At 37.3% G+C, this 24,435-nt stretch overlaps 1 protein-coding gene across 1 annotated transcript in view; it reads left to right on the top strand.

Annotated features, from left to right (window-relative positions):
• CFTR (cystic fibrosis transmembrane conductance regulator) overlaps positions 1–24,435 on the top strand; it is a gene marked incomplete at its 5' end in the record, with an annotated part of 70,105 nt that overhangs the window by 19,321 nt on the left and 26,349 nt on the right. Inside the window, 9 exons of the mRNA XM_027893681.1 lie at positions 296–487; positions 9,354–9,448; positions 12,070–12,156; positions 12,990–13,722; positions 14,837–14,965; positions 17,867–17,904; positions 18,852–19,105; positions 20,104–20,183; positions 23,222–23,372. Of these exons, the coding sequence (XP_027749482.1) occupies positions 296–487; positions 9,354–9,448; positions 12,070–12,156; positions 12,990–13,722; positions 14,837–14,965; positions 17,867–17,904; positions 18,852–19,105; positions 20,104–20,183; positions 23,222–23,372 (1,759 nt within the window). The remainder of the gene's footprint in view (positions 1–295; positions 488–9,353; positions 9,449–12,069; positions 12,157–12,989; positions 13,723–14,836; positions 14,966–17,866; positions 17,905–18,851; positions 19,106–20,103; positions 20,184–23,221; positions 23,373–24,435) is intronic.

Below are 24,435 nucleotides of genomic sequence, written 5' to 3'. Positions count from 1 at the left end.
ACCATGAAAGATTACTGGAAGTTTCATTAAAATGGCATCCTATTGCAGCAGTATGCCTTTTTTACAAGATATCTTACACAATTTTTATCATTCATTACATTAAGTTTGTCTCATGTAAGAGGCCTTTCAGAACCACTGAAAATCTCCACTATTTGCAGTTTGCACTAGATCAGTATTATAGGGGCACTCTTGACAGGACAAATATGCCATTTAAGTGACTTAGCAGAGTGACTATCACTTTGTTCAACATTTCTTATTGTTGTACAGATCTCTGATATATTAACTAATTTTTCAGACTTCTCTTCTGATGTTGATAATGGGAGAATTGGAGCCTTCGCAGGGTAAAATTAAGCACAGTGGAAGGATATCTTTTTCACCTCAAGTCTCCTGGATCATGCCTGGAACAATAAAAGAAAACATAATTTTTGGTGTATCCTATGATGAATACCGGTACAAGAGTGTCATCAAAGCCTGCCAACTGGAAGAGGTCAGTCACCTAAGCCTTTTAAGACCCGTGACCACACCCAATTGAACCCTCCCCCTCCTTCCCCCCAGGAAGTCGGGGAACTCAGCCTGGCATCCCAGTGTTGTGGAATTGCAAGTCACCCAGTTGCCAGCTCCTTGGGAGATATGTCGATGTTGACAGTTCTGGTAGTTTACACAACTGAAGCTAAGTAAGCTTGCTTAGATAGTATATGGTGTCTGCATTCTCAGCCTTTGTTTCTAGTTAAAAAAAACCTGAGTAAACATACTGAGGTTAAAGAAATTATGTAAAAAGTATATTATTACTACAGGGTTTTTTGTCATGTTTCTTCTCCATAAAGAAACTTTTCCTTACACTCTTGGATATTAGTATGTTTCCCCCCTTTTTTTTGCCACTTCAGGGATGACTGGAACTCTGTGCTACAAGCCTGAATTATTTAGAGGAAAATCTTGACTAAAGCTGTTTTTTTTTCGTGTGTGCACATCGAAAGTTCTCGCACTGGAAATTACTGCAGGATCGATCCTTGTGTGACATGTAGGCCACAATGAGTACAATTACATGAAAATGTCCTTGTGTGTGTTTGATGTTGACAGAGGGTAGTGTAGGAAAAGATATCTTTTCACATAGCAAGATACAGAAGGAACCAGCATTTTAGACCTTTGCACACTTACTGCTGAGCCTTAAGATCAGGCATTTTGCCTGTAATATACAAATAAAAACAGTAAATATTTAACTGTTGAATAGGATTTTTCTTTAGACCTCACAGTGAAACATATTTTTCCTTAGCATCAGTCAAGCAAGAAAACAATAACCAGTCTGTTTAAAAATAAGGTGAGGTACTGCGTTTTCTCTCAGACCAGGCTATAGTTAAGCTATAAAGTAATGTTTTCTTAAATGTTTCTGGCCGTTTCAGCTTGTGTTTGGATTATTGATTTGGTTTGCTGGAAATCTTTGAAAGCTTCTGAAGACAGGAGAATTCACAAATTCTGAGTCAGACTTTCTGCAGAGTAGTTTTTAACCCTGGTTGTAAAAGTTGTAGTTAATGCCAAAGCTCCAAGAAACAACTGGCTTCAACAGTTCAAAACTGCCCTCTCTCAAAAAGGCTTCCCACCACAGGCCCTTCCTAGAGCAGCAGGTGGTTAATGGTGGCTCAGTGTCTCAAGCTGGTGGGACAGCTTGGTGTTTCTGTGTTGGTGGGATGGCTCAGTGTCTCGGTAGACTGCAGCTCCTTTGTTCTCCAGACAGGCTCAATCAAGACAGCTTTGATCAGTGTTGGTGCAGCTCTGTGCAGAGTGATATGCTTCACCTCCTAGCAGGGCTCATTATTTGAGATCAAGTTTGATACTTACAAGGATATTTTCTTCTGGACTGAAAAAACTGGACTGGCCTGAAGAGAAGGCAGAATAGGCTGGAAGGAAGCCAAACACATTACCTTAATGCTATTATTATGCTTTCTAGTCTTGTTAACTTTCATATATAAGTTACCAAACAAGACTCAACGTGGCAGATTGAAAGATGGATTTCAAATATTAATTCCCTGTTTATTCTTCAGTGTGACCTTTTAGGAGTTTATTACAACAAGGATCAGTGCTTTACATTTGAGTTGTGTGTGTGTGTGTTCTAGTTCTTCAGAAAGGAGGGTTTTTGCCTAAGTGAGTTCACTTTTCCCCCTTCTGCGCAACTTTTCTAGGTAGTTACATAGTTCACCCAAATGCAGCCCTGTTGCTGAGTCTAGTTCTTATGTGGACTCTTCAAGGAACCAAGGATTGGTGATACAAGAGAGTTTATTTCCTTATTGCACGTCTGTTCAAAGTTAATTAACATACAGCTCTTAACAGTGGCTGAGATTTATTTCCAAGCTCCATTCTCACCAAAACATTTTTGGAATACAAAGCTATGTTCTTTAACCCAGTGGGCTAATAGATGTGTTATTAGTGCAGAAAGTAACATACTTACAAATTTCCCCTTTTACTTTGTCATCTCCACCATCACCCTATAGAGGAAGCATACTAAAGGTCTAGTCCAATTCCTAAATCTGATGTCTTTTCCCCTACATCTTCATTAGTGCCAATAAAATATTGCAGGTTACTCTATGTGGGTCGTGTCGTGTCATCCACATGGGTTTGATGCTCCCAAACACACAGTGAATAGCCTGTTCTTTGCTGCAGAGCAGGACACTGAAGGAAGGTGATGCCATGCAAGGTGCTCTGCACTTTGTTTTAGATGTCTGCAGGTATGCAAGTGATATTATGCAAGTGATATTATGCAAGTGTAACTTAAGTAATTTGGGGCGCATGAGATTTTTCAGAAATGTCAGTGCTACATTTTTCTGCCTGACTTTTTTTAGGTTGGTACATAGTTAATTTACTAAGGGCTTATCAATTACAACCTCTTTAGAGTTGCTAAGTACTCAAGGTAAATTTATCTCAAAGTAATTATGAAAGATGGAAAGTGCAAGTAAATATTCCCCAGAGCTTTCCATATTTTTAGGTGTCCAGTAATACAATATTTCCTCTATAGGAAATCAGGTCTTTATTCAGAGGTCAGAATATGTTTTGTGTTAGATTTCTATTCTGTGAAGTCCTAAGGAATGGCAAATCTGATTATGTTAGCCATTACCTAGATCAAACCATTCCATCACAGGTCAGTAGTCCTTACCATTTGTCCTTTTTTTTAAAGGCATTTTTGAAATTAGTTATTTAAATGAGTTTGAGTTTGCAGGTATTATCTCAAAATTATTACCTTTTATGTTGGCATGCTGTGATGGAGAGAAGACAAGATGTAATTGATGTGGATTCTGAGCGTATTTTCTGAAGACATTCTTCATAGACAAATTTAAAGGTACTCGAAAAGTAAGATAAGATGAATTGGTGTTACCTCAGCAGCACTTTTGACAGAGTGGTTTACCTCTTTTATCAAGTACCTTTCATCACCTTCATGATAAAAATTGTAGCAAGAAAGTTGTGAACTTTTGCCTAGCCCTTCAAGTTAAGAAACAAGTATATAGCCAAAGCCACTGAGATGTGGGAACTTCCTAGTTTGTATGTCTGTGGAAACTTGCCACTAAATTTACTGTAATTCTACAAGTGTGACTTCCCTAGAGATTGTATTAATTGGAGGTTGTGTTAATGTAATGGCAGGCATAATATGGTATTTAGGCTGAAAAACTCAGTATTAATAGACAGCTATACTCAAGGTATATGATTTTTGTTTTGTTTTATTTAACACTTGGTGAGTTAAAAAGTTGACAGTGGAATCTTCACGTTTAAATGCTGTTAACATTGAACAAAATTATCCTAAGAGAAGAAGTTCTTCCAGTCAAAACTACAGAAGCAGGCTTGTTATAGTTATTCTTGTTTAAAAATAAACAAGCATCATATCACTTTTGAGGAGGGACAGTAATTCATAAATTTTGAAGCCATACTTCCGTGACTTCCAGTTTTACCTTTTTGCTCTGTGCGATAGATATTTTTCTACCTAGTTAGTTCATTTGATCCTTCAATAGTTACCTAAGAGGCCATAAACACATAATGGGCATACCACCTTTGAGAGATTACCACTCTTTAAGTAAACACATATTCTGATTTGAGAGCCACCAGCTGCTCATGAATGTAATGTTTAACGTGGCATGCAAATGGAGGAAGTGTTTCCGTATGAAATCAAATCATATAATTGTACTAAAGAAATTTGTGGCCAGATTCTGGGAGGTTTTGAGCTAGTTTCATGAGGATTGCAGGAGATTCATTTTTACCTAAGAACTTCAGTTATGGAGAGATTAACTGTAGGAAGAGGCTGTCAATATGCCAAGGCCAGATTTGTGTTCCTGTGTGTTTCCATGTCTCCTTTCAAAGTATGCCATCCATCCCTGGGTGACAAGTTCACTGCAGTGTCAAGGATGCCCTAAACCAGAAACACATATCTTTGCATCCTCCTATACTGCTTCAACTCCTTTCATCTGTGCTGATGTGGGGTTGGGTTTTGATTGGTTTGTTGGTTTGGGGTTTTTTTTTGGCAGATAAATAAATCAGTAGGAGTTGAGAGTTACTATGTCAGTGAGTGAAATACTTTGTGCCCTGATTTTGAGCCTCATTTTCACTAGGGATATGGGCAGATTACAAAGTGTAGGGAAGAGAGGAACAATAAAGGGTTCAAGTCTTGCCTGAAGTGCTTTGTAGTACGAACTTCTCTACGAGAGGATATTAAATGGTAGCTTGGTTATCTATAGTGTAAATTATGTGAGAGAAAGTTACTTAGCCTGTCTTCTCAGTTGGGGAGAGCAATGGGCATGTCAGGGTGAAGTTCATCACATCCTAATGTAAACAGCTAAAAGCATAAATGCCTCTTTCAGGCACAAAGTCCACGTAATATGTCAAAACTCCCACTACAACTGTTGCTTCTCAGACATGTGGGCCCAAAAGCTAGTTACCTTTGTCCTTTTTCCACCTCACACTGGTATGATCCCCTGGTATAAGCAGACTCTTCTAACTGAAATTCTTGTCTGTGGCCCAGAATCATGGGCAGGTCAACTGTGAAGCTGCTGACACAGTGGGTTTTCTGTCTGAACTGGAAGCTAATAGGCCAGCACATTTCTTTTTCAGCAGTAAAACATCTTGATTAGGGAACAAACCAGCCTCAAACTCTCAAATGCACTGACTTCAAGATGTTTATAAGTGATCAAGTATATGTGCATAACAGAGCCCCTCCTCAGTGTTTGGTGTTGATACTATTTAGTTAAAACTGGTTTCAGTCAAGATGACTCTCCCCTCCCGTTTTGCTGTCTTAGGCACAGGGCTCTGGACTGATTACCTTGGATGTTGTCCTATCTGCCATGTTGTCCTTTCTGCCATGTTGTCCTCTCTTCCATGTCACTTCTGGAATTGTATTTAGTTCTCTTACCCTGGGTTTAACCTACCCACATACAGCATACTGACTACTTCATATTTCAAAATCTATTCCATGGGAATATTTCACCATAGAGAAAGCAAGTTTTTCCAGCATTCATGTGAGTTTTGGGTGAGCCTGACACTCTGTTCAAGGTCACAAACTCTTGCGAAAACAAAACTTAAGCTTTTGATCATGACTCCTTCATAAGTGGTTCAGCTAAAGACGAACAAAAGCCTTGGCTTTGAGAATCACAGGCAGAGAGAAGAGTTCCATAAATAAAATATTTTAAGAATCTGATTTGAAATACTTTAAAGAAATCTGTTTTTCTGGCTTCTGTTCCAGGAAAATGAGGGTTCAAGTATGTACAAGCTAGTTACCTAAAAACCAAGATGTAAAAAATTACTGGAAATTCCTCATCTTTTAAAATTTCACAGAAATTTTCTGTAGTCTGAAACACGTCTTGATTGCAAAACTTGAAAACACTGAAATTTTGCAGTTTAGTTCATATCTGTCTTATTTGTAAGATAATTTATTTTCTGAAAATCAGGACAAAGGGGAAGTTGTACTTTCTGCAAAATGACATTTCAGATTCATTATCTAAAGATTTTTAGTAGTCACTGAATTAAAATCTGGAGGTCTGTTTCAGTTCCATTTCTACCTCATCAGTATATAAGAATTGAATATGATTACTTGGAAGTACAGAAAGTAGGTAACAGTTAAATTTTCTCACATAACTGAAGAGAAAAATTATCAAATAGGGTGGAATGATATTGCAACTCCTGCTTGAAATCCTTGGTGCTGCTCCTGCTTAACTTGTATTCAGCTTTTTATACAGAAGGGCTTCAGTATATTTCTTCAAATTTATTGCAAATAGTCCGTGTTACAGAGTAGAAGTGGCAAAGTGTATTCACAGACAATAATACACACAGTAAAGAAGATGATGAAAAAGGATGTACTTTGGTAGGTGAGAAGGAGGTTGCAATGAGAGTGGGGGCTGTTTCTAGGAGCTGTTAAAATAAACATGGGGGATGTTAATGGCAAGGAAGAAAAGGAAGGGGATAAAGATGGCAAAGAAACTGTGAATGTAGAAAAAGCAGAAGGGAAACAGGAAAGAGTGAAGATGAAATGGAGAGTGTCAATACTACTGCTGTATTCCGTCAGTTTCGTGACTGTTTTATAAGGAATTCAGAAGTGGGATTATCAAAAACCACATAATTAAGGACAAATTTAGGGAAGAGAGGCCCCATAAATAGAATACTTATGTTCTATCATTAGAACTGCTTGAGTTTGGATACATTAGGCAACTATTTGCTGAAAGGTATGGATCTTAGATACTATTTTCTGTCATGCTTTATTATCTTAAGTGTTGCTAATGATTATCAAATGATTAATCTCTACAGAAAAGACTTGGAGTGTGCAGTCCATTCTGAGGTTTCCTTTTGTAATAATGAGGCCATATTTCCTATTCCCCCTGAAGCTATCCTGGCTGTATTCTTCCATACCAAGCCCAAAGGTATTATGAGGCTCATCCCCTTGAAGATGAGGTAGATGAATATGGCATTTTCACTCTTAAAAATGTAAATAGGTATTAAAAGAGGTACCTTTTCCTGGAGTGTGTAACTTGAGATTTTTTAACTCCTGATATTTAGAAGCATCCACAAAAGTAATTAATGTCTTGGGAACAGTAGGGGTTTTAATCTCTGAATAAAGGCAAACAGGTTTCTCAGTTTAAGCATTTAGAAATAGATATGTTAAAGAAAATCCTGTGGCTACTTCATTAATATGCTGGGCTTTGTGCTGTTCAGCATCATTACATTAGATTTGTCCCTGGCTTGATTTCACTTCCTGCGTAGAATGACAGCAAGGATGTATTTGGACCAGCCCTATGTACTTTTTTACAATAGGTCATGCATGTTCCAACAAATAGCATTGTGTGTCTATTGGACTTCATTACTCTGTTTACGCCGTTGAAAGAAATTACTAAATATTTTTTAATTATTATAATTACAGCCTGAAAAGTTCTTTGTTCCATGCCATGTATTATCCTGAGGTGAAGGGTAGAGGAGAGCAGAAGGGGAACTCATTAGAAGTCTGATTAAAATTCCATGTTGACACACCTGCAAAGAAATATATCTGATGAAATGCCACTACCATTTAAAACAATGGGAATCCTGGAAAGAATTTTAGGAGGGCTAGGATTTTACCCTGTTTGCAGGACTCCCACATACGTAATGAAACCACAAGTGATCTGACCAGGTTGCCTCAAATAAATTCCAGAAATGATTTTATGTCAGCATTTCAGATGTTCTCTCTAAATACTTCATGAGTTGTAGGAATGTGTTTTTGTCACATTCAGAAAATCTTCCTTTAAAACTGTTGCTGGCACTGTTTTTCACACCCCTCTTTCTGCAAATAACTAAGCTGTTATGTTATTACCAGGGATTTGCTTGTGTGACTCTCCTTTTACAAGAGGGAAATATCTAGTTAATACGAGAATAATTTCAAAATCACCTGCAGTAGATTTTCCATACATAAGAGCATCTTGATTATAAGGTCAGAATCCTATTAGTCAGGAAGTAAATGCTATTATCAAATTAAAGAGTTGGGAGAATCTCCCATTTCCTGACAGACCAGGCAGTCAATTCCTAGCCCTTGAGTGGCTGGACCCTTCATCTGTCACTGTTCCAGGACTGAACAGCATTGTTCACTCTGTTCCTGAGGTCAGGGCAATTTGCAGGGGAGGAAGAAGGAAACATTTCTCTGGAAGGACTTTATTTATTTATTTATTTATTTAATTTATTCTGCAAAACCGTAAAGGCCTGGAATGCTAAAACACAGAGTGATCAACCCTCAAAATTATAGCAAGAGTCATCAAAATTAGAGTGTATCTGACACTGTATGGAATACAAACTTATAGAGAGCAGCTGAACTTAGAATGCCAGGTAGTATTGCCCTGTAAGTGCATGTGTCTTCCAGTCTGTTTCCCAGAAGCTGTAGGATTTCTGTGGGTGCTGCAGAGCGCTTGCAGACAACTGAGTTCCCGCATGCCTCTTGGCTGCCTAGGAGAAGAGACACTAAAACAGGCTACCTCTTCCAGAGCACTGCCTAAAGCTTACTCTCAAAAGCTCAGTTTCTGAGAGATATTGTATGCCACCTTTTTCCTCCAGAAGCTGCACTGAAAGGAAATACGTGTAAAACATGAGAACACTGTAACTGATTTTGTCTGTAATTGGATGCCTCGGTCAGCTTCCTTGGCTGTGGGGTGTCCCTGCCTTGGGAGCAGGAGGGTGTGCACAGGCAGCAAGAGCGGCAGTATGGTGCTGCTGAGCAGTGAACACAGGAACAGCCACTGGAAGTTTCTGGGATACTCAGGGCTTCCCACTAAACAGTGATCGTGGTATCACTGTCTTATATGAGAGTGACATGGTATTTTCTGTTTTTATCAGTGGCTAAAGGTTCATTTTTAACTTAGTCGTGAGGTATAAGCAACTTACAGCTCAAGCTTGAACATTCCTGGCTGGGAATTTAGTGCAAGCTTTTTTTAATCAATCTGCCTGAAGTATAAACTTATCTGGGTTTTAAGGAGCTCAGATTTAGAGTTTGCTTCTTGCTCTCCCTAACTTCAGCAGCAAGTGCATTTATCATTGTTATTTGACAGAAAACTTGAACAGTTAATGTCTTGGATTGACACTGTATGAAGTTACATTCCTTGCTTTTATGGAGATGAACTATTCAGACAAATATTTGTTCTTGAGATCTTGCAGCTTGTGATTGCTTTCTGCAACAGAATGATATGCTTTCTCTTATCACCATTTGTGATTACATAAACAAATTAAATAAATAAACTTCCGTGGGATGGGGTTTTTTTTTACAACTGCTTCTAACCTGTTGGTACACCATTGTACACTATGCTTCCATCCAGTCTGTAGCTTGGTTTCTTGGATATAGAAAATACATGTCTGATTCTTAAAAAAATTGTTAACAGGATATTTCCAAGTTCCCAGACAAAGATTATACACTGCTGGGTGAAGGTGGAATCATTCTGAGTGGAGGCCAGCGAGCACGAATCTCACTAGCAAGGTGAGTATTTTGCTCTTTAACTAATGTTCTGTTTCATGTATATGGAATATATTATGACTAAGCATTTAAATACATATGGAGTAAGTCCTACTAAATCACCATCCGCCAAGTATATCAGCAACTTGATTTTACTATCAGAAATCTGAGTTTTGCTATGCAATTTTGTTTGTGATACACCTGCATATTAATTTACTGAATTCTAAAAGTTGGATATCAGACATATGCTATGGCTTAGAATAAGATGAATCTTTTCCTCCCTGGTGCAAAGTGCCTTTGGAAATTCAGACCTTTAACTGTAGCTTCTTAAGTACTGAAGGAACCCACAGAAAGATACAAATAAATATTCCAGGATCTTTCCCTGCTATGACACTTCTTCAGAGCGGTTTATGTATTGATTAATGACCTAATCTCTGTCTTCAGGTAAAAAAATGGGAAAAAAACCCGCCACATTTAAAAAAATACTTCTGGGAGTTTTTCAGTTGTAAAAAGAAAAAGTGGAAAGCAGTGAGTAGTCAGTACCTATGAATAACGGCCTTGTCTGTTTGACCTTCCAGTGTTAGTAAGTAATTCAGAAGGTCTACAGAACAATAACAGAGGTGTTTGTCTTATAAATTAGCTGTGTGTTTCAGCAGAATCACTTAGCTGTCATCAGAAATCCAGTAATGACAGCTCTGATGTGTAAATAGCCCCATTTATTTCTGCGCCAAGTGCAAATTGTGTTGGTTCCCATGCTCAGAAACACTGAGTAGAAGTAAGATCACATCATGGTGATCTGCACTGGCATCCTATGAAAGATGTGCATGTCTGTGTGAGGCTAAAAGATGAATTCACTGAAATAGAGAATCTTTCAATGTGGATCTTTCTAGCAGATTTGTGAGAGGGAAGAGTCATACGGATGGTTTTGTTTTATGCAAGTAAGAGAAGAGATGAGGGGAGGAAGAGACAAAACTTTCAGAACAAAAAACCCCAAGCCAACAATCACAGCTAGATTTTCATTTAAAATGCAAAATTTACCTGAACTATTTTCTAGATGTTATGAATAATCATGTCTATCCCTTTTCAGACAGTCAAAGCTCATTTCCTAGAGGGTCACAAGACTTACGTATTTATTGTCAGCTGTTGTTGTTTTTCAGAACAATTAAATGTCATAAAGACAGTGGCTGTCTTACATTTTGTTTGGGCTCCAGTTCAAGCTCAGCGTGCTTCAAGTGTGCAGGTATTGAGGTGTAGGTAGCAGATTAAACTCTGAAAATCTGGAGGAGAAAATTTAAGGTTACAGCTCTGGGTTGTACCCATCTGCACTGGTGATAAGCTGGACATTGTTTTCTTGGACTGGCTGCATACATGTACTGTGTGCAAGGTCATGTGAAATGAGAATCCTTGCTGGGAGTGACACCAACCAGCCGTCGTGAGAATCAGATGGAGAGTACACGAGTCCGTCTTTCTTACAGAGCACTGTCCGTGCCTGCAACCGCAACCAGGGAAAGAAATGACCAAGGGAAAAGAACAGTGCATGCCCTGGGTTTGAACTAGCTTGCTGGCCTGGTACTCTAAAGCCAGTTATTTATAGCTACCAAGTCCAAAACACAAATTATAGCATAATTTGAGTGCTACCATTATTCCAGAAAAAACCTTGCAAACTTCTTGCTGATAAAAGCATCGTGAACAGTATGAACTTTTTGTTGTTATGTAGCCATACATCATAATGTATGGTCAGTGAAATCCATTGTAATGGAGAACTTTTCAGTAAAGTTCCTTGATTTATTAACATAATAAGCTATTACTGAGGGCCTTTTCTGCTGGTGGTTTGATATTTTCACATTAACATACTTCAAAAAATACCAAAATGCAGCTCTCCAGATTTCTTTACTAATTATACACTGATTGATATCACATCATGATTTTCATTCTCACAGAGGATGGCAGGAGTTCTTTCTGAACTTCTACTGAAATCGTTTTTTAAAAAAACCCTCCTAACCAAAGGTTTAGGGTCTCAGTGAGCCATGTCCAAGTACATACAGCTTAAGGTCTTAAAGCTATCTATAGTTTTTGATGTCTTCAACTCAAAATATTGTACATTTATATTTATTTATTTTATATATAATTTTATATAATTCTTGCATTTTATATAGCGTTTGCAAGATCACACCTCCCTAATACCCTTGTCTTTGCTCACCAGTTGTTTTGAAGTACTTTTAAAATGAAGTGCTGAGACCTAAGTCTTTTTACATGCTTATTTATATATACGTAATATTCCCTCAGCCACCAGTAGATGTTACAGATCCTATTTAAATGATCATTTTACACCAATGGGGACTGTCAGATTCAGGCTATCAACAGATCTTTAGAGTAACCTGTGTAAAAGGCAGCTCTACGGCTTTGTTTAATTGCAAAGAAATCAATGAAAAACTGAGTTAGTTTGTAATGTGGTCTCCAGCAAGGAAAGGCTTTATTGAAAGGTGTCTTATAAGCACGTTCAGTGTTGAACTCCAGCTCCATATTGCTGCTGTAGAAAAGTCTATCAATTGCAAGGTTTTCAGATAAAAGTGCAAAGGCATTCTTTTTTAATTATAATTATGCAAATTTATAAATGTTTATGTCTTTTCCATTTCTTTGTTCAGAGCAGTGTACAAAGATGCTGATTTGTATCTCCTTGATTCTCCTTTTGGACATCTGGACATTTTTACGGAAAAAGAGATATTTGAAAGGTATTGTATGTTTTGATAGATTGTATTTAAGAATGCTACCAACCAGCACAAAATAAAATCAAGAACAGGAATTTAATAACAATACAAAAGTACTGAAGTGATCAGAATTATACCTTTTGAGGATATTTATTTTTCGGGATTCTTGTGGCTTAGTATTTTGTGTTAGCAGCAGGACAGCACGCTGTGCTGGGAACCAGCCTGGTTCAGGTGTGAGCACTACTGCTCTTACTCCCAGTGTGCATGGTATCGTATCTGTTGTGTCTGTGTAGCAGAAAGGCTTTAATTTAAAAACTTGCTTTGTGAGTATAAATTTTTACAAACAGCTATATTTTGTCCTGTTTCTCTAATCACTGAAAGTTGGGTCACATGAACGTTCCTGCTGACCAGGAGATTAGTAGCAGGTTGTCCCAAGACAGAGACTTTTTGCTTGTCCAGTTGATCAAAAGAGTAAGGACAAACACTGCCAATCATGAGCTTTCTAGTCACCACAAGTCTGAAGCTTTGAAATCAAGCTAATACTTTTAAATGTGGCAGAAAAAGATCTGAGTGACCCTAAGATGAAAAGAAATATTTCGTTTTCAAGTTGAACTGTGCTTTTTGGCTTGACCTGAAATTGATTAAATTGTACCCCTTTTTCGGGTTCCTGCGATAAAGTACTCTCCCTTTACACATCTTAGCCCTGCCATTTCCTTTGTAGTTTGAGGGAGCACCCAAGACTGCTCATACTGGGAGAGAAGCAGGTAAGAGCAAATAGATTGAAAGTGAAAGGGATAGAAGCAACATTAAATCATGAGGAAGGAAACCCTAAATGTTAACACTTTCATCTTTTGCAGCTGTGTGTGCAAGTTGATGGCAAATAAAACTAGGATCTTGGTTACTTCAAAACTGGAGCATTTAAAGATTGCTGACAAAATATTAATTTTACATGAAGGGAGCTGTTATTTCTATGGAACATTTTCTGAACTTCAGGGTCAACGGCCAGACTTCAGCTCAGAGCTAATGGGATTTGACTCTTTTGATCAGTTCAGTGCAGAGAGAAGAAATTCGATTCTAACTGAGACTCTCCGACGATTTTCCATTGAAGGAGAAGGCATGGGATCACGAAATGAATTAAAGAAACAATCTTTTAAACAAAAATCAGATTTTAACGACAAAAGGAAGAATTCCATAATTATTAACCCCCTTAACGCAAATAGGAAGTTCTCAGTAGTGCAGAAGAATGGTATGCAGGTCAATGGGATAGATGATGGCCACAATGACCCACCAGAAAGGAGGCTCTCGCTGGTTCCTGACTTGGAACAGGGAGATGTAGGTCTGCTTCGGAGTAGCATGCTAAGCACTGACCATATCCTGCAAGGTCGGAGGAGGCAATCTGTGTTAAACCTGATGACGGGCACCTCCGTGAACTACGGACCAAACTTTTCCAAAAAGGGAAGTACAACATTTCGGAAGATGTCTATGGTGCCTCAGACAAACCTGTCTTCTGAGATAGATATCTACACCAGGCGCGTGTCTCGAGACAGCATCTTGGATATAACTGATGAAATCAATGAAGAGGATTTGAAGGTGTGTGTTGATTTACATTCAGCTTGGGTTTTGATATGGTGATAGTTTAGTGCAATGTATTTCTCATGTATTTTGTATTCTACTATTTTATTCCTAATGCAGTCATTCTCTGTGGAATATGTTTTCTAGTACTTGTGAAAATTTTTAACCTCAAATATTACCTTGAAATCATTGAAATCCTCAAAAATTTATTTTACCTGATTTTTTATAATTTTTGAATGTTATCTGTAGAGAATTTCAATACAGAGTTTTCGTCTCTGGCACTTTACCTTTAAGATCACTTATGCTAAAATGAAATTTGAAACCATAACTCGGAAAAACATCATTGTAAAACATTTGACCTAAACATTGTGAAACTGACCTTTGAAACCTTAAGGCTCTTGGAAGAAATAAAATGTGTTTACTAGCACAGTTTTTAGAACTGGAATTTAATTCGGTAAATTTGTCAGACTGCTTAGCTCTTGTGTCCTGATCCAGATAACTGAACAGAGGAGTTAGCTTTTTTTTTTTTTTTACTCTGGTTTTGTGGATATACTGGAAATTATATAATTAAGGATGAGTTTTATACCAAGAACTGGACCAAAATTCATTTTTTTCTAAAAACTGTCAGTCAGTCATGATGAACTATTTTCCTTTTGAAAACTGACAGCGTATTTTCTCAGAATCAGAACATTTTCTGAAGGAGTTTTCTATGTGGATAAAAATCTCCAAGAAATATTTAAACTCATAATTTGCTGAAGCACTGCCTATCTTTTCTTGTGATCTCAGCAGAAAAAAAAACCCTCAATGTGTTTACAAATTTACAGTAATAATCTCCATTGAAAGAAAATAGGTACCGATTAATAGTTTTTGATTCTCGTAGTGCTGGACAAATCTTTGTTCTTTCTTTCAGTGTTGTCTGAAAATTTGAAATAATCTCTAAATTGTATTTTTATATCAAAGATGACTCAACAAGTGAGTACTTTTCTCTCTAGCCATTATTGACCGATTTAAATGCTGCAGTTCAATTATTTGGAGTGAGTTAGCAGAAAGAATGGCAGCATTCATTGTTCAGAAATTCTCATATATAGATACTATTATCATTCTTACTGTGGTCTAACTGATTTTTTGATAGGAATGCTTCATAGATGATCCTGAAAGCATGGGTACTGTTACTACGTGGAATACCTATTTCAGATACCTTACCATCCACAAAAACTTGATTTTTGTTCTCATTTTGTGTGTGATCGTCTTCTTAGTTGAGGTAAGGAAATCTGTGCTTGGTGTCACATTGCTAAAAATGATTTTTGTTCAAACTGTGCTCTTTGTGAGAAATGGATAAAGCATAAAGGCATCAGCTCATGTATCTATTGCTTATTGACAGCTTCTGTTAAATTATATTGCAATGACTTTTCTACTGCTTACATGAGCATTTATTTACCAAAGATAGTGGTTAGTGCACAGCAGCAGCAAACTCATCTTCTCAAAATATCCTGATTGTTTTCTGCTACATGGTACCATAAATAAGAACTGTCACCCTATGCAGGTCTCTCCTTCATAGGTGAATAATCTTCCATTTTCCATTAAAATATATATTTACAGAGCCTTGGGGAGTTAACAACAATGATTAATGTAATTTTTTGTTGAACACGTACATAAATTCTGGAAAATTGCTTTGAAAAATGAGTTACTAACTTTGCTCCTATTGGAAGAAGAGTGGTGAGTAAGGCAGAGTGCTGAATGGCTGTGACGGCATTTAAAGATGGATGGGGTATTCCTGCAGCCTGCTAAGAACACTTTTTCCAAGTACAGTGTAAAGCACTATTGAAAAAAGCACTAAAGAATGTCTGGCTGTTCATGGAAGTCTGACTGGTTTTGATATAACAGAAATTGCCTAGTTTTTGTCTTGTCTGTCAGTTTAGGAAAGGCTTATAGCAGATAGAATCTCATAGTGTCCTCCTTTACAGTTAATATCCTAAATTAAGTATTTTTCTGAGGGAAGGAACATGTTTCAGTCTGGGAGATCAATGTGACTGTATTCATATGGCAACTTATAAAATACAGTGCCAATTTCTCTTGGTATTTTTCAACATGAACTGAAAGAAGAGAAGAATCCATTAGGAGTATAGGACTAAATTCTGTCTGATTGTGGCAACAGAAGGGTTTTATCAGTTCTACATTAGGATTCAAACTTTTGGTATCATCGTAACTGGATAAAGAAATGATTGGTGATATCCTGAATTTACACTAATGTTATATGCCAGGTGATTTAAATTAGTTCTCTTGGATAAGGAATAAAACCTGGAGTTTAGATTTAGTTTAACATCCTGAATTTTCAAACCAACTCCAGAAGGCAAGACAGTATTTAGGTGTGTAGGTGGTCATGTCATGGAAGTTTTATTTTCATTGTGGTAAAAAATGGCTGTGTAAACCTACAATAGCAAAGCTGAATGTGAGTTATGGAGCCAAAAGGAATTTTAAGTTTGAATTACATCAGATTTATCCCTGTATATTCAGTCTATATTTCTAATCTTGGTTGTGTTGCTTTTGCTTTTATATTAGACTAAAACAGTTTTAAATAGTTCAAAAGCCTCATCTTCTGACTGAAGAAGAAATCTTATGACAAAGAATGTTTCCACACAAGTTAAACTTTCTGATGTGACCATTGTTTAGGTAAAAACCTATTGATAAATGAATGGGCCGGAAGATATTCAGCCATAGCACAATCTTTAGCGAACCTCTGAGCTGAAATTCTGTGCCAAGTGGTTATGTGGCCTATGCTAACAGTTTATACCCTTCTAACCTTAGACAATGAAGAAAGGCTAGTCATGAACATCCAAGTGTTGAACTGAGAAAGTAGTGACAAGTACACTGAGAGTGGAGTTCTGAGACCCTTCAGACCTGGGTGGGACTATTGTGGAAATGTTAGAGATACTATTTTAGATTTAGAATGGATTGTTATGTATTGCAAGTTCCAAGGTGAGTCCACACAGATCATTGTATACAGGGCATCAATTGTGCATACTTCCTTGATTTTCAAGGTATGTGTATGTGTGAATAGCTTTCTTAAGCAGATCAAAACTGTTTCCTAGATGTAGTACCCAGGGGCTAGAGTTGCTGAACTGGAAGAAGAGCAGTTATGAGCAGAAACATAGAGAAAGGTTTTGTGAAGCTATTCTTCACAGTATTATCTACCTTCATCATCACAGCTGAAAAAACTCCTCTGTTGTGAGGTGTCAAGATGAGAACTGAATTCTGTTGGGAGATATAAACATATTATTGTGAAAGAAGACTAATTCTTTTAAATACTTAATGCAAGACATCATTGTCAATCTTGAGTTATTTACTATAAGACCTGCAAAAGTTAGTGGCTCCCAATGAGAAGACTTTAGTTATGTGCTGAGATATTATCACAATAAATTTCTGTACCAGTGACATAAAAATTTATAGGAAGACAATATAGAAAGTGTTTCAACCTTTAGAAAAAAAGATCATAGGCAGAAATAGAGCAGATTGAAAAGGTGGTAGACTAGATGAAGGTCTCCAGTATCTCAGCGGACAGACAAGAAAATGTGTTATAGACTAAGCTTCTCTTGAGCACTTTTTCACAATAAAAAGGGTTTAATTCTACCTTTTAAAAATATTACAATAGATTATGTGGAGAATTACGTAAAACTAAGCAATATCAGCCACATAGATACACCAAATGCAGCCAGCAGCTAGTAAGAACAATAATGCAGCAATAACAATGTTAAAGGTTTGGTGTATTTGGAAAGTTGCCTTTGAAGATACTGAGAGACTTATTCTTTTATGTTCATTAAAAATATTAATCTTTAAAAATTAAGATATGTTAAAGCATACAGTTGTCATTAGGAATGCATTAGCAAGCCTTTATAAAAGTGCGGTAAAAAAAATTAAAGAATATTTAAGCACTTGAGAGCCTGATTGTGATACAAGTCTAAATGTAGCTTTCCTGGTGGGATGCACTAAATTGTTTCTGTAGAAAGAAGCAGATATGACAAGCCTTCTGCTTCAGGGAGGCTTGAGTTCCATCGATTTAGTATGCTTCCTCTAAAAACAGGTATAAAGTCAATGAAAGAAGATAAGTAAGAGAAAGTTGTTAAAGTTAGAAGACAAAATTTGACTCTGTTTTCTTTGGTCACAGGTAGCTGCTTCTCTTATTGGGGTATGGTTTCTTAAAAGGTAAGTAGTGGTGATGATTTATTGAGAAATCCGGGGTCTCCTTTGTATTGATTTTTGCTGTAAATAATTAATAAATTCTGCCAGAATTCTGTGTGGATAGGCACTAGCTTATATTCAACAAAATAGTTCATAGATGGATGATTAAATATCTCACGTAGGTGGTACCTTAAAGTGGTACTTCTTTAAGTGCTAACAGTCAAATAGTTTGTGCCTTGTAACTGAGTACACAACAGCATATGCCAGACTTTATCCGGGTCAGCTCACTCTGGGGATGCATGGACCTGATTATCCTCAATGCACTGTAGTTCACTGCTGTCTTTCAGAGGTGCCAGGTGAGATTTTGCTTAGGAATATTTTGAGGGAACAATATCTGTAAGACCCCATTTTTACAATTTCCTCTGCTCACCTATGAAAAGTTCCTAGAAGTCACAGGCAACTGAAGGTTAAAACATACTGAGCAGGGGTATGGCTTTTCCTGGGTTAATGCTTTTGATCCCTGTTTTGGTCCTGCAGCGATAAGTCTGTGTTTGAGTATAGAAGCATATGGTGACTTAGGTCGGATCTGCAGGAAGAAGGATTTATGTTGATTTCCAGTTACCATAGGTCACTAAGGCCTTTGATTTTTTTAGTACGTCTAAAGCATTTTAATCCATAATAATTTAGTTTTTTCCAAGATTTATTTTTTCTGCTTAAAAGAATTGGATGTGTTTTCCTTGATTAGGCTAGGTTTGCCAGTGATTAAACAGGCAATGGATTTATTAGCCATAATTTATATTTTATACATGCATGACAATATTTAAAAAGTGACTGGAAATATATTTATATAACCATTAATATAGTTTTAGACCAAATGAACACTACAGTACTATTTGGTTTTGTTTAAGAGAGAAAAGATAAAAATGCACAATTTACAATAATGAATTTATTTTTAATTTTCCGTCACACAGGACAGCTTTGAAGGCAAATTCAACACAGTCAGAAAACAATACCTCTGACAAACCTCCTGTAATTGTCACTGACACTAGCAGCTACTACATCATTTACATCTATGTGGGAGTGGCAGATTCCCTGCTTGCCATGGGAATCTTCAGAGGCTTACCCCTTGTGCATACGCTTATAACAGTGTCTAAAACTCTTCATCAAAAGATGGTGCATGCAGTTCTTCATGCACCTATGTCAACATTCAACTCTTGGAAAGCAGGTAACTGAGGAACTCATCTATGCATTTTATTTTGATTAAACGGTTTTCATTTTGTTAAAGGATACTGTTGCCTTCCATTTACATTTTAAATCAAATGGAAAATTAAAAGTTTGTCACATAAAGTAATTTGTGAATCTTTTAATGAAACTTCATTGCACTTAAATGTGACATATTTCGGTTGTCAATTCTGATTCTGAAATATCACCTTGTAAGTTAGAGAAAATGAGTTGTTCACTGCTCTAGGCAATAAAACTAGAATAACTTCTAATGAATAGACCTTGTCTAAAACTGCAGAAGAAAAGATATAGTCAGCTATGTTGTGAGTGACAAGAAGTCAGGTGTGGATGATAAATAGTGCTTTATTTCATGAGTATCCTACTAAAATGGCATAAAACATCAGTTAGTATGAATAATGATATGTATATTCAAATTTGGTTCTGGAGCTGAACTGAAGATCATTATATAACTGGTGCAACAAGTTTCATCACCCACTGTACACAAAGTTCCTATCTCATATGCTTCTTACTGGTGTGTACTGGATCACAAGAGACACTGGTAAATGGCAATACAACATACAGTTTCTCCTTCATTTTCCATTACCTGGTGATTAATACAGTAATTCTGCTCAGAAACAAAGAAACTGGTTACAAACTCATACAAATGATGATGTGCAAATTGTTTGCATATCAGCAGGGCCTGCTGCATAATGACTACAGACCTTATACTTTGTGCCTCAGTTTCTGCCCTTTGTTTTTATTACATTTTCCTAGCTTTTTTCCAGTAGCTGAAACAGAAGTTGTGTAGCCAAATTCCTCCATGGGGAAAGAAGCTGTATCTCCACTAAACTGGAATGGAATTGTTTGTACTTGAAAAAATATCATACTCATCCTTAATATTTTGTATTCAGAAAAAATGTTATACCTTTTGTTAAAGGAATAAATCTTAGATTTTGGGGGTATTTAAAAATTTTGACTTCTTTTTTATTTCTTAATCCGTAGGTGGTATGCTTAACAGATTCTCAAAAGATACGGCAGTACTGGATGACTTACTTCCACTTACAGTATTTGACTTCGTTCAGGTTTGTGGAATAAAAGTTTTAACTTTTCCTACCTTATAGCAATGTAAGGTTTCAGTGGTACACCATGCGAAAGAAGTCATATCGGGTTTTTTTCAGTCTGTATAGTTATTTACATTGCTGCTTATCCTATAAGTCAACTTTACTGATTTTTTTGAGTGCTTTTCTATATGTGTACCTCCACTGTTTGTGCAAACCACTCTTAATACTCAGGCTCACAAACGTCTTTGTCCTACAGGATGCGTATCCCTGCTCCTACCCACATTTAACTGCAAAATGTAAAGGGCATTTCTTGGTTTCTTTCAGTTATCTTGGCTTGAGATTACTATTTTTTTCATGCTATTTTGTGATTGCAGTCAGTCATTTTCATTACTTCACCTCCTCAAGCTCTTCTGTTCCCATTTTGCTAGCATCACCCTAAATTAATTTCTTTTTTATTGAATATGTTCTTGGCTTTCCATTCTTTTATCTTCTATGGAAATGTCAGCTTTTCCTTAGATGGAACTGGTTCACAGAAAAATTTTAGAATAAGGCTTCAGGATGAAAGAGGCGAGTGTTACTTTCCAGTCCCTGGGATATACCAAGTTGCCAATAAAAGAAGTTGCATCAACCTTTCCATCAGTGACAAGAGATAGCATCTGTGATGCGTTCTCTGACAGCCATGTGATCTGTTTCCATACATCCAGCTAATGACTGTGGTAACATTACCACTACTCTTAACTTCATCTTGGTTTTCTGCCAGTGCTTGCAGTGGAGTCATCATTTCTTGGAGATCCTTCATGTGATATGCTATTAGCACATATTGTTGTCCCTGAGGTTTCATATAGTCACACTGATAAGGTCATAGTGAACTCCTTGAACACTGAACATTTATGCCTATGGTCATGACTGGTTTTCCCTAAATAATAAACTCGCACTGACCACTGCAGTCATTGCCACGCTAAACCCTTGCTGAGTTGCTGTCTCTACCACCAGCTGCCTTTTCCAAACTGGGAAGCGTTGGAAGATGTCTCCCCTTCTGGCCTCTGTCCCAGGGCTGAAAGCTCAGCATCTGGGGTCCCTGCAGCACAGCACTGTGGCTCTTAACTGGGCTGCATGAGCTCTCTGCTGCCGTTCCTCAGCCATATGCCAGTATAGTTGGCTTGTGTTTGTGATTTTTGCTTCTGCCTTTTTAGAGAAGGGATGACTTCTGTCTGACTTTACACTTATTTTGTGTTTGGAGTTTATGAAGTAACACAAATGTTCATATTCGGCTTTTAGTAAAATAACAATATGGCATCACGGTGACCTTTGCAAAATTTGAGTAAATTACATAAATGGGAATTATAACAGTTCTGAGTGACTGTAATCTCAAATAATGTGAGAGCTGTGTAACTTGGCTCAGTATCAACTGAACAGGTCATTTGCTTCTTAACGGTGAGAGATACAAGTGTTACTAAATTTTGCAGTTCTGAGTAATGAGTAAACAAAAATCCATTCTTGCTTTGCTGCAGATTGGTGCTATATAGCCTGCCCAAGCATAACCCACATGTGTCACCATTCCTTAAAGAGAAATGAGAAAAACAGTGAAAGAAATTATAGAATCATAAAATCACTTAGATTGGAAGGGACCTTAAAAATTGTCTAGTTCCAATCCCTCTACCATGAGCAGGGACACCTTTCTCTACACCAGGTTGCTTAAAGCCCCATCCAACCTGGCCTTGACCACTTCCAGGGATGGAGCACCCACAGCTTCTCTGGGCAACTGTTCCAGTGCTTCACCACCCTCACAGGAAAGAATTTCTTCCTAATATCTAATTTAAATATATACTCTTTCCATTTAAAGCCTTTCCCTGCTTAGCTTGTTGCAGTAATATTTTTTTTTATAGACTTTGTTGCTGTTGCATTACTCAGATTTCTGATGAGAAAAAAAAATGTAGGAAACTTAGAACGTGCTTTCTTGCTCATGAAAGTCCTCTAACTAGGAGTACTGGTAATTTAAATCCTTCCTTGAATTTATGTGAATACAGTAGCAAAACACCAACTGCGGGTTTCTTCCTAATGTGAAATTAGTTTTGCTTTCCATCTGTTTCTTTGCTGGTCATTTGCAGTGATGTTTCAACGTGATGTTCATAATTTTGTCCAAATTGTCCATTTGCAGTTGATTTATGCTGGTAAGTTTGCTTAGTGTTAAAAATAACACCCTGATACAAAGCAGTACTTTGCTATTCTGTGTACACTGACATACTTGATGTTCATCAGATTTAGATATGAGACAAAAACAGTCTAGGTGCTTAAGGTGCTTCCAGGGTAAAGACTGAGACCTGATTTAGGTAAATCTGTCTGGAGCTACTGACAATAAGTAGAATGGTGGTAGTCTCTGGTGGGTTAAATAGATTAACTGTGGAATGATTTTGTTCCTTTTGAGTCATTTGTCACCTTAAACCACCTTTTTGTTCTTCTGAAACTGCTAATTTGTCATACCACAAGTTCTCATGCAACTCATTTCCTGTCTTCTGATCAGGATGAACAGTAGTGCTAGGTTTGTATGTGGGTTACAGTCCCTTGGGCAAGCAGTAAGGTACGACTTGATCCTCAGCAAAATTGCTTTGCCCAGAAACTTCAGGAGACTGACATTCAGCTTCTGACAGTGTTGGACAGAGTCCAGACAATACAGAGACAGGGTGGCTCGCAGATATTGCAAGTGGGTGGCTGCAGATACTGCAAGTGTCCTTCTTACAATTTTAATGGAGAGTGAGTGCCTAGTTGCCATTGCTCTTGTGTGGCTTCATAATTTAGAAGCCAGCAATACTGATTGTACTACAGAAACCCCTTCTTTCATCTATTAGAAAAGATGGCAGCTTATTCCAACAGGTTATAGTTCTGGTCCAAGTTACTTGTGATCTTTTCATGGAGTTTTGTTCTCAGCTGCAAATCATACTTAGGTTAGCACTTTATGTTTGTTGAAGCATGGTTGCCATGGGAAGGAAATTCATCATCAATCTCTAGTCTGTAAAATGACAAGTTTACTATATCAATAGTATTTTTCTTTCATTCTGCAGTTAATACTGATTGTGATTGGCGCTATAACAGTAGTCTCAATATTACAACCCTACATCTTCCTGGCATCAGTGCCTGTGATAGCAGCCTTTATTCTGTTAAGGGCATACTTCCTCCACACTTCTCAGCAGCTGAAACAACTGGAATCTGAAGGTAGGAGTGGCAAAATTGGTAGACTTCTAAATCCACAACAAATCAATTGAGAAGTGATTCACCCTATCTCCTCTTTTTTTGCCTTTTCTCCTGCAAGACATTATCTCTGGGAGCAGAACACATATCTCTGTAACACCAGGGCTGTTACTGATCCAGCCAATACTGAGTGCTCTGCTGCCAAAGAGCAATAAAGAAGGTCTTTTTAAAGATGGGTTTTATGACCACTGCAGCTGAAAACAAATAAAGACCTGACATACACTTTTCTTGAGAGTAAATGCAACTTGCAAAATTGCAATCAGACTTGTTATGTGCCCTCTGAGTTTGTTTCTTTGTAAGAAAAATTTACAATTGATATATCTTGATTGCAAAGAAATCTTATTTCTGAATAAGTTATTTGACTAAATTTCCTTCCTCTCCCCCCATTAAGAGACCAGAATGTTCCAAATAAAATTGAAAACCTCATTCTGAAGTGTGACTTTGTAGAAGCAGGCACTGCTGCCTGGCTCTACAACAAACTGGCAGATCCTCAGCAAATCAGTCCTGAATCTTAAACAGTGATGATCCTCTTCCCTTTTACTTATGTATTATTCTAAAGTTCCTCAGATCTAAGTTTAAATTTCTTTGATATTCACAGAGAACTAACACTGGCTCACCACTTTTTATGTAATGCAAGATCTGCTTAAAATTATCATGTCAGTACAGTTGAATCCAGAGCATTAAAGTACTCTACCTGTGCTACAAAAGCTTCATATGAGGGAGTTATCAAAATTACAGGAATTAATTTTGGCTTGGGAGGAGTAGCCTTTCTCTTGTGGCATCTTACAGAAGGCCAGGAGCTTCCCCAAGTAGTGTGCTAACTATGAAGAATTAATGTGATCCCTTTCTGTCAAGACACTGAATGCAGTTTCAACCCATTCTCGCAACGACTGTTGTTTTTTATCCTGTGCTGCGATTACTTCAGTCATGTACTCCAACAACATATGTAAATCACACATTGACAGTAGTTATGCTGCTGTGAGTTAGAGCATAGAGGGGTGTCTTTGCATTATATCAAAGGTATTTG

Source organism: Empidonax traillii, unplaced genomic scaffold (assembly GCF_003031625.1).
Source record: "Empidonax traillii isolate 1590-97213 ecotype Southwest subspecies unplaced genomic scaffold, ASM303162v1 scaffold401:size1000279, whole genome shotgun sequence".
In the NCBI taxonomy this organism is placed as follows: Eukaryota; Metazoa; Chordata; class Aves; order Passeriformes; family Tyrannidae; genus Empidonax; species Empidonax traillii.
The sequence above is the reverse complement of the archived record's forward strand: the minus strand, read 5'-3'. Positions and strand labels throughout refer to the sequence as shown.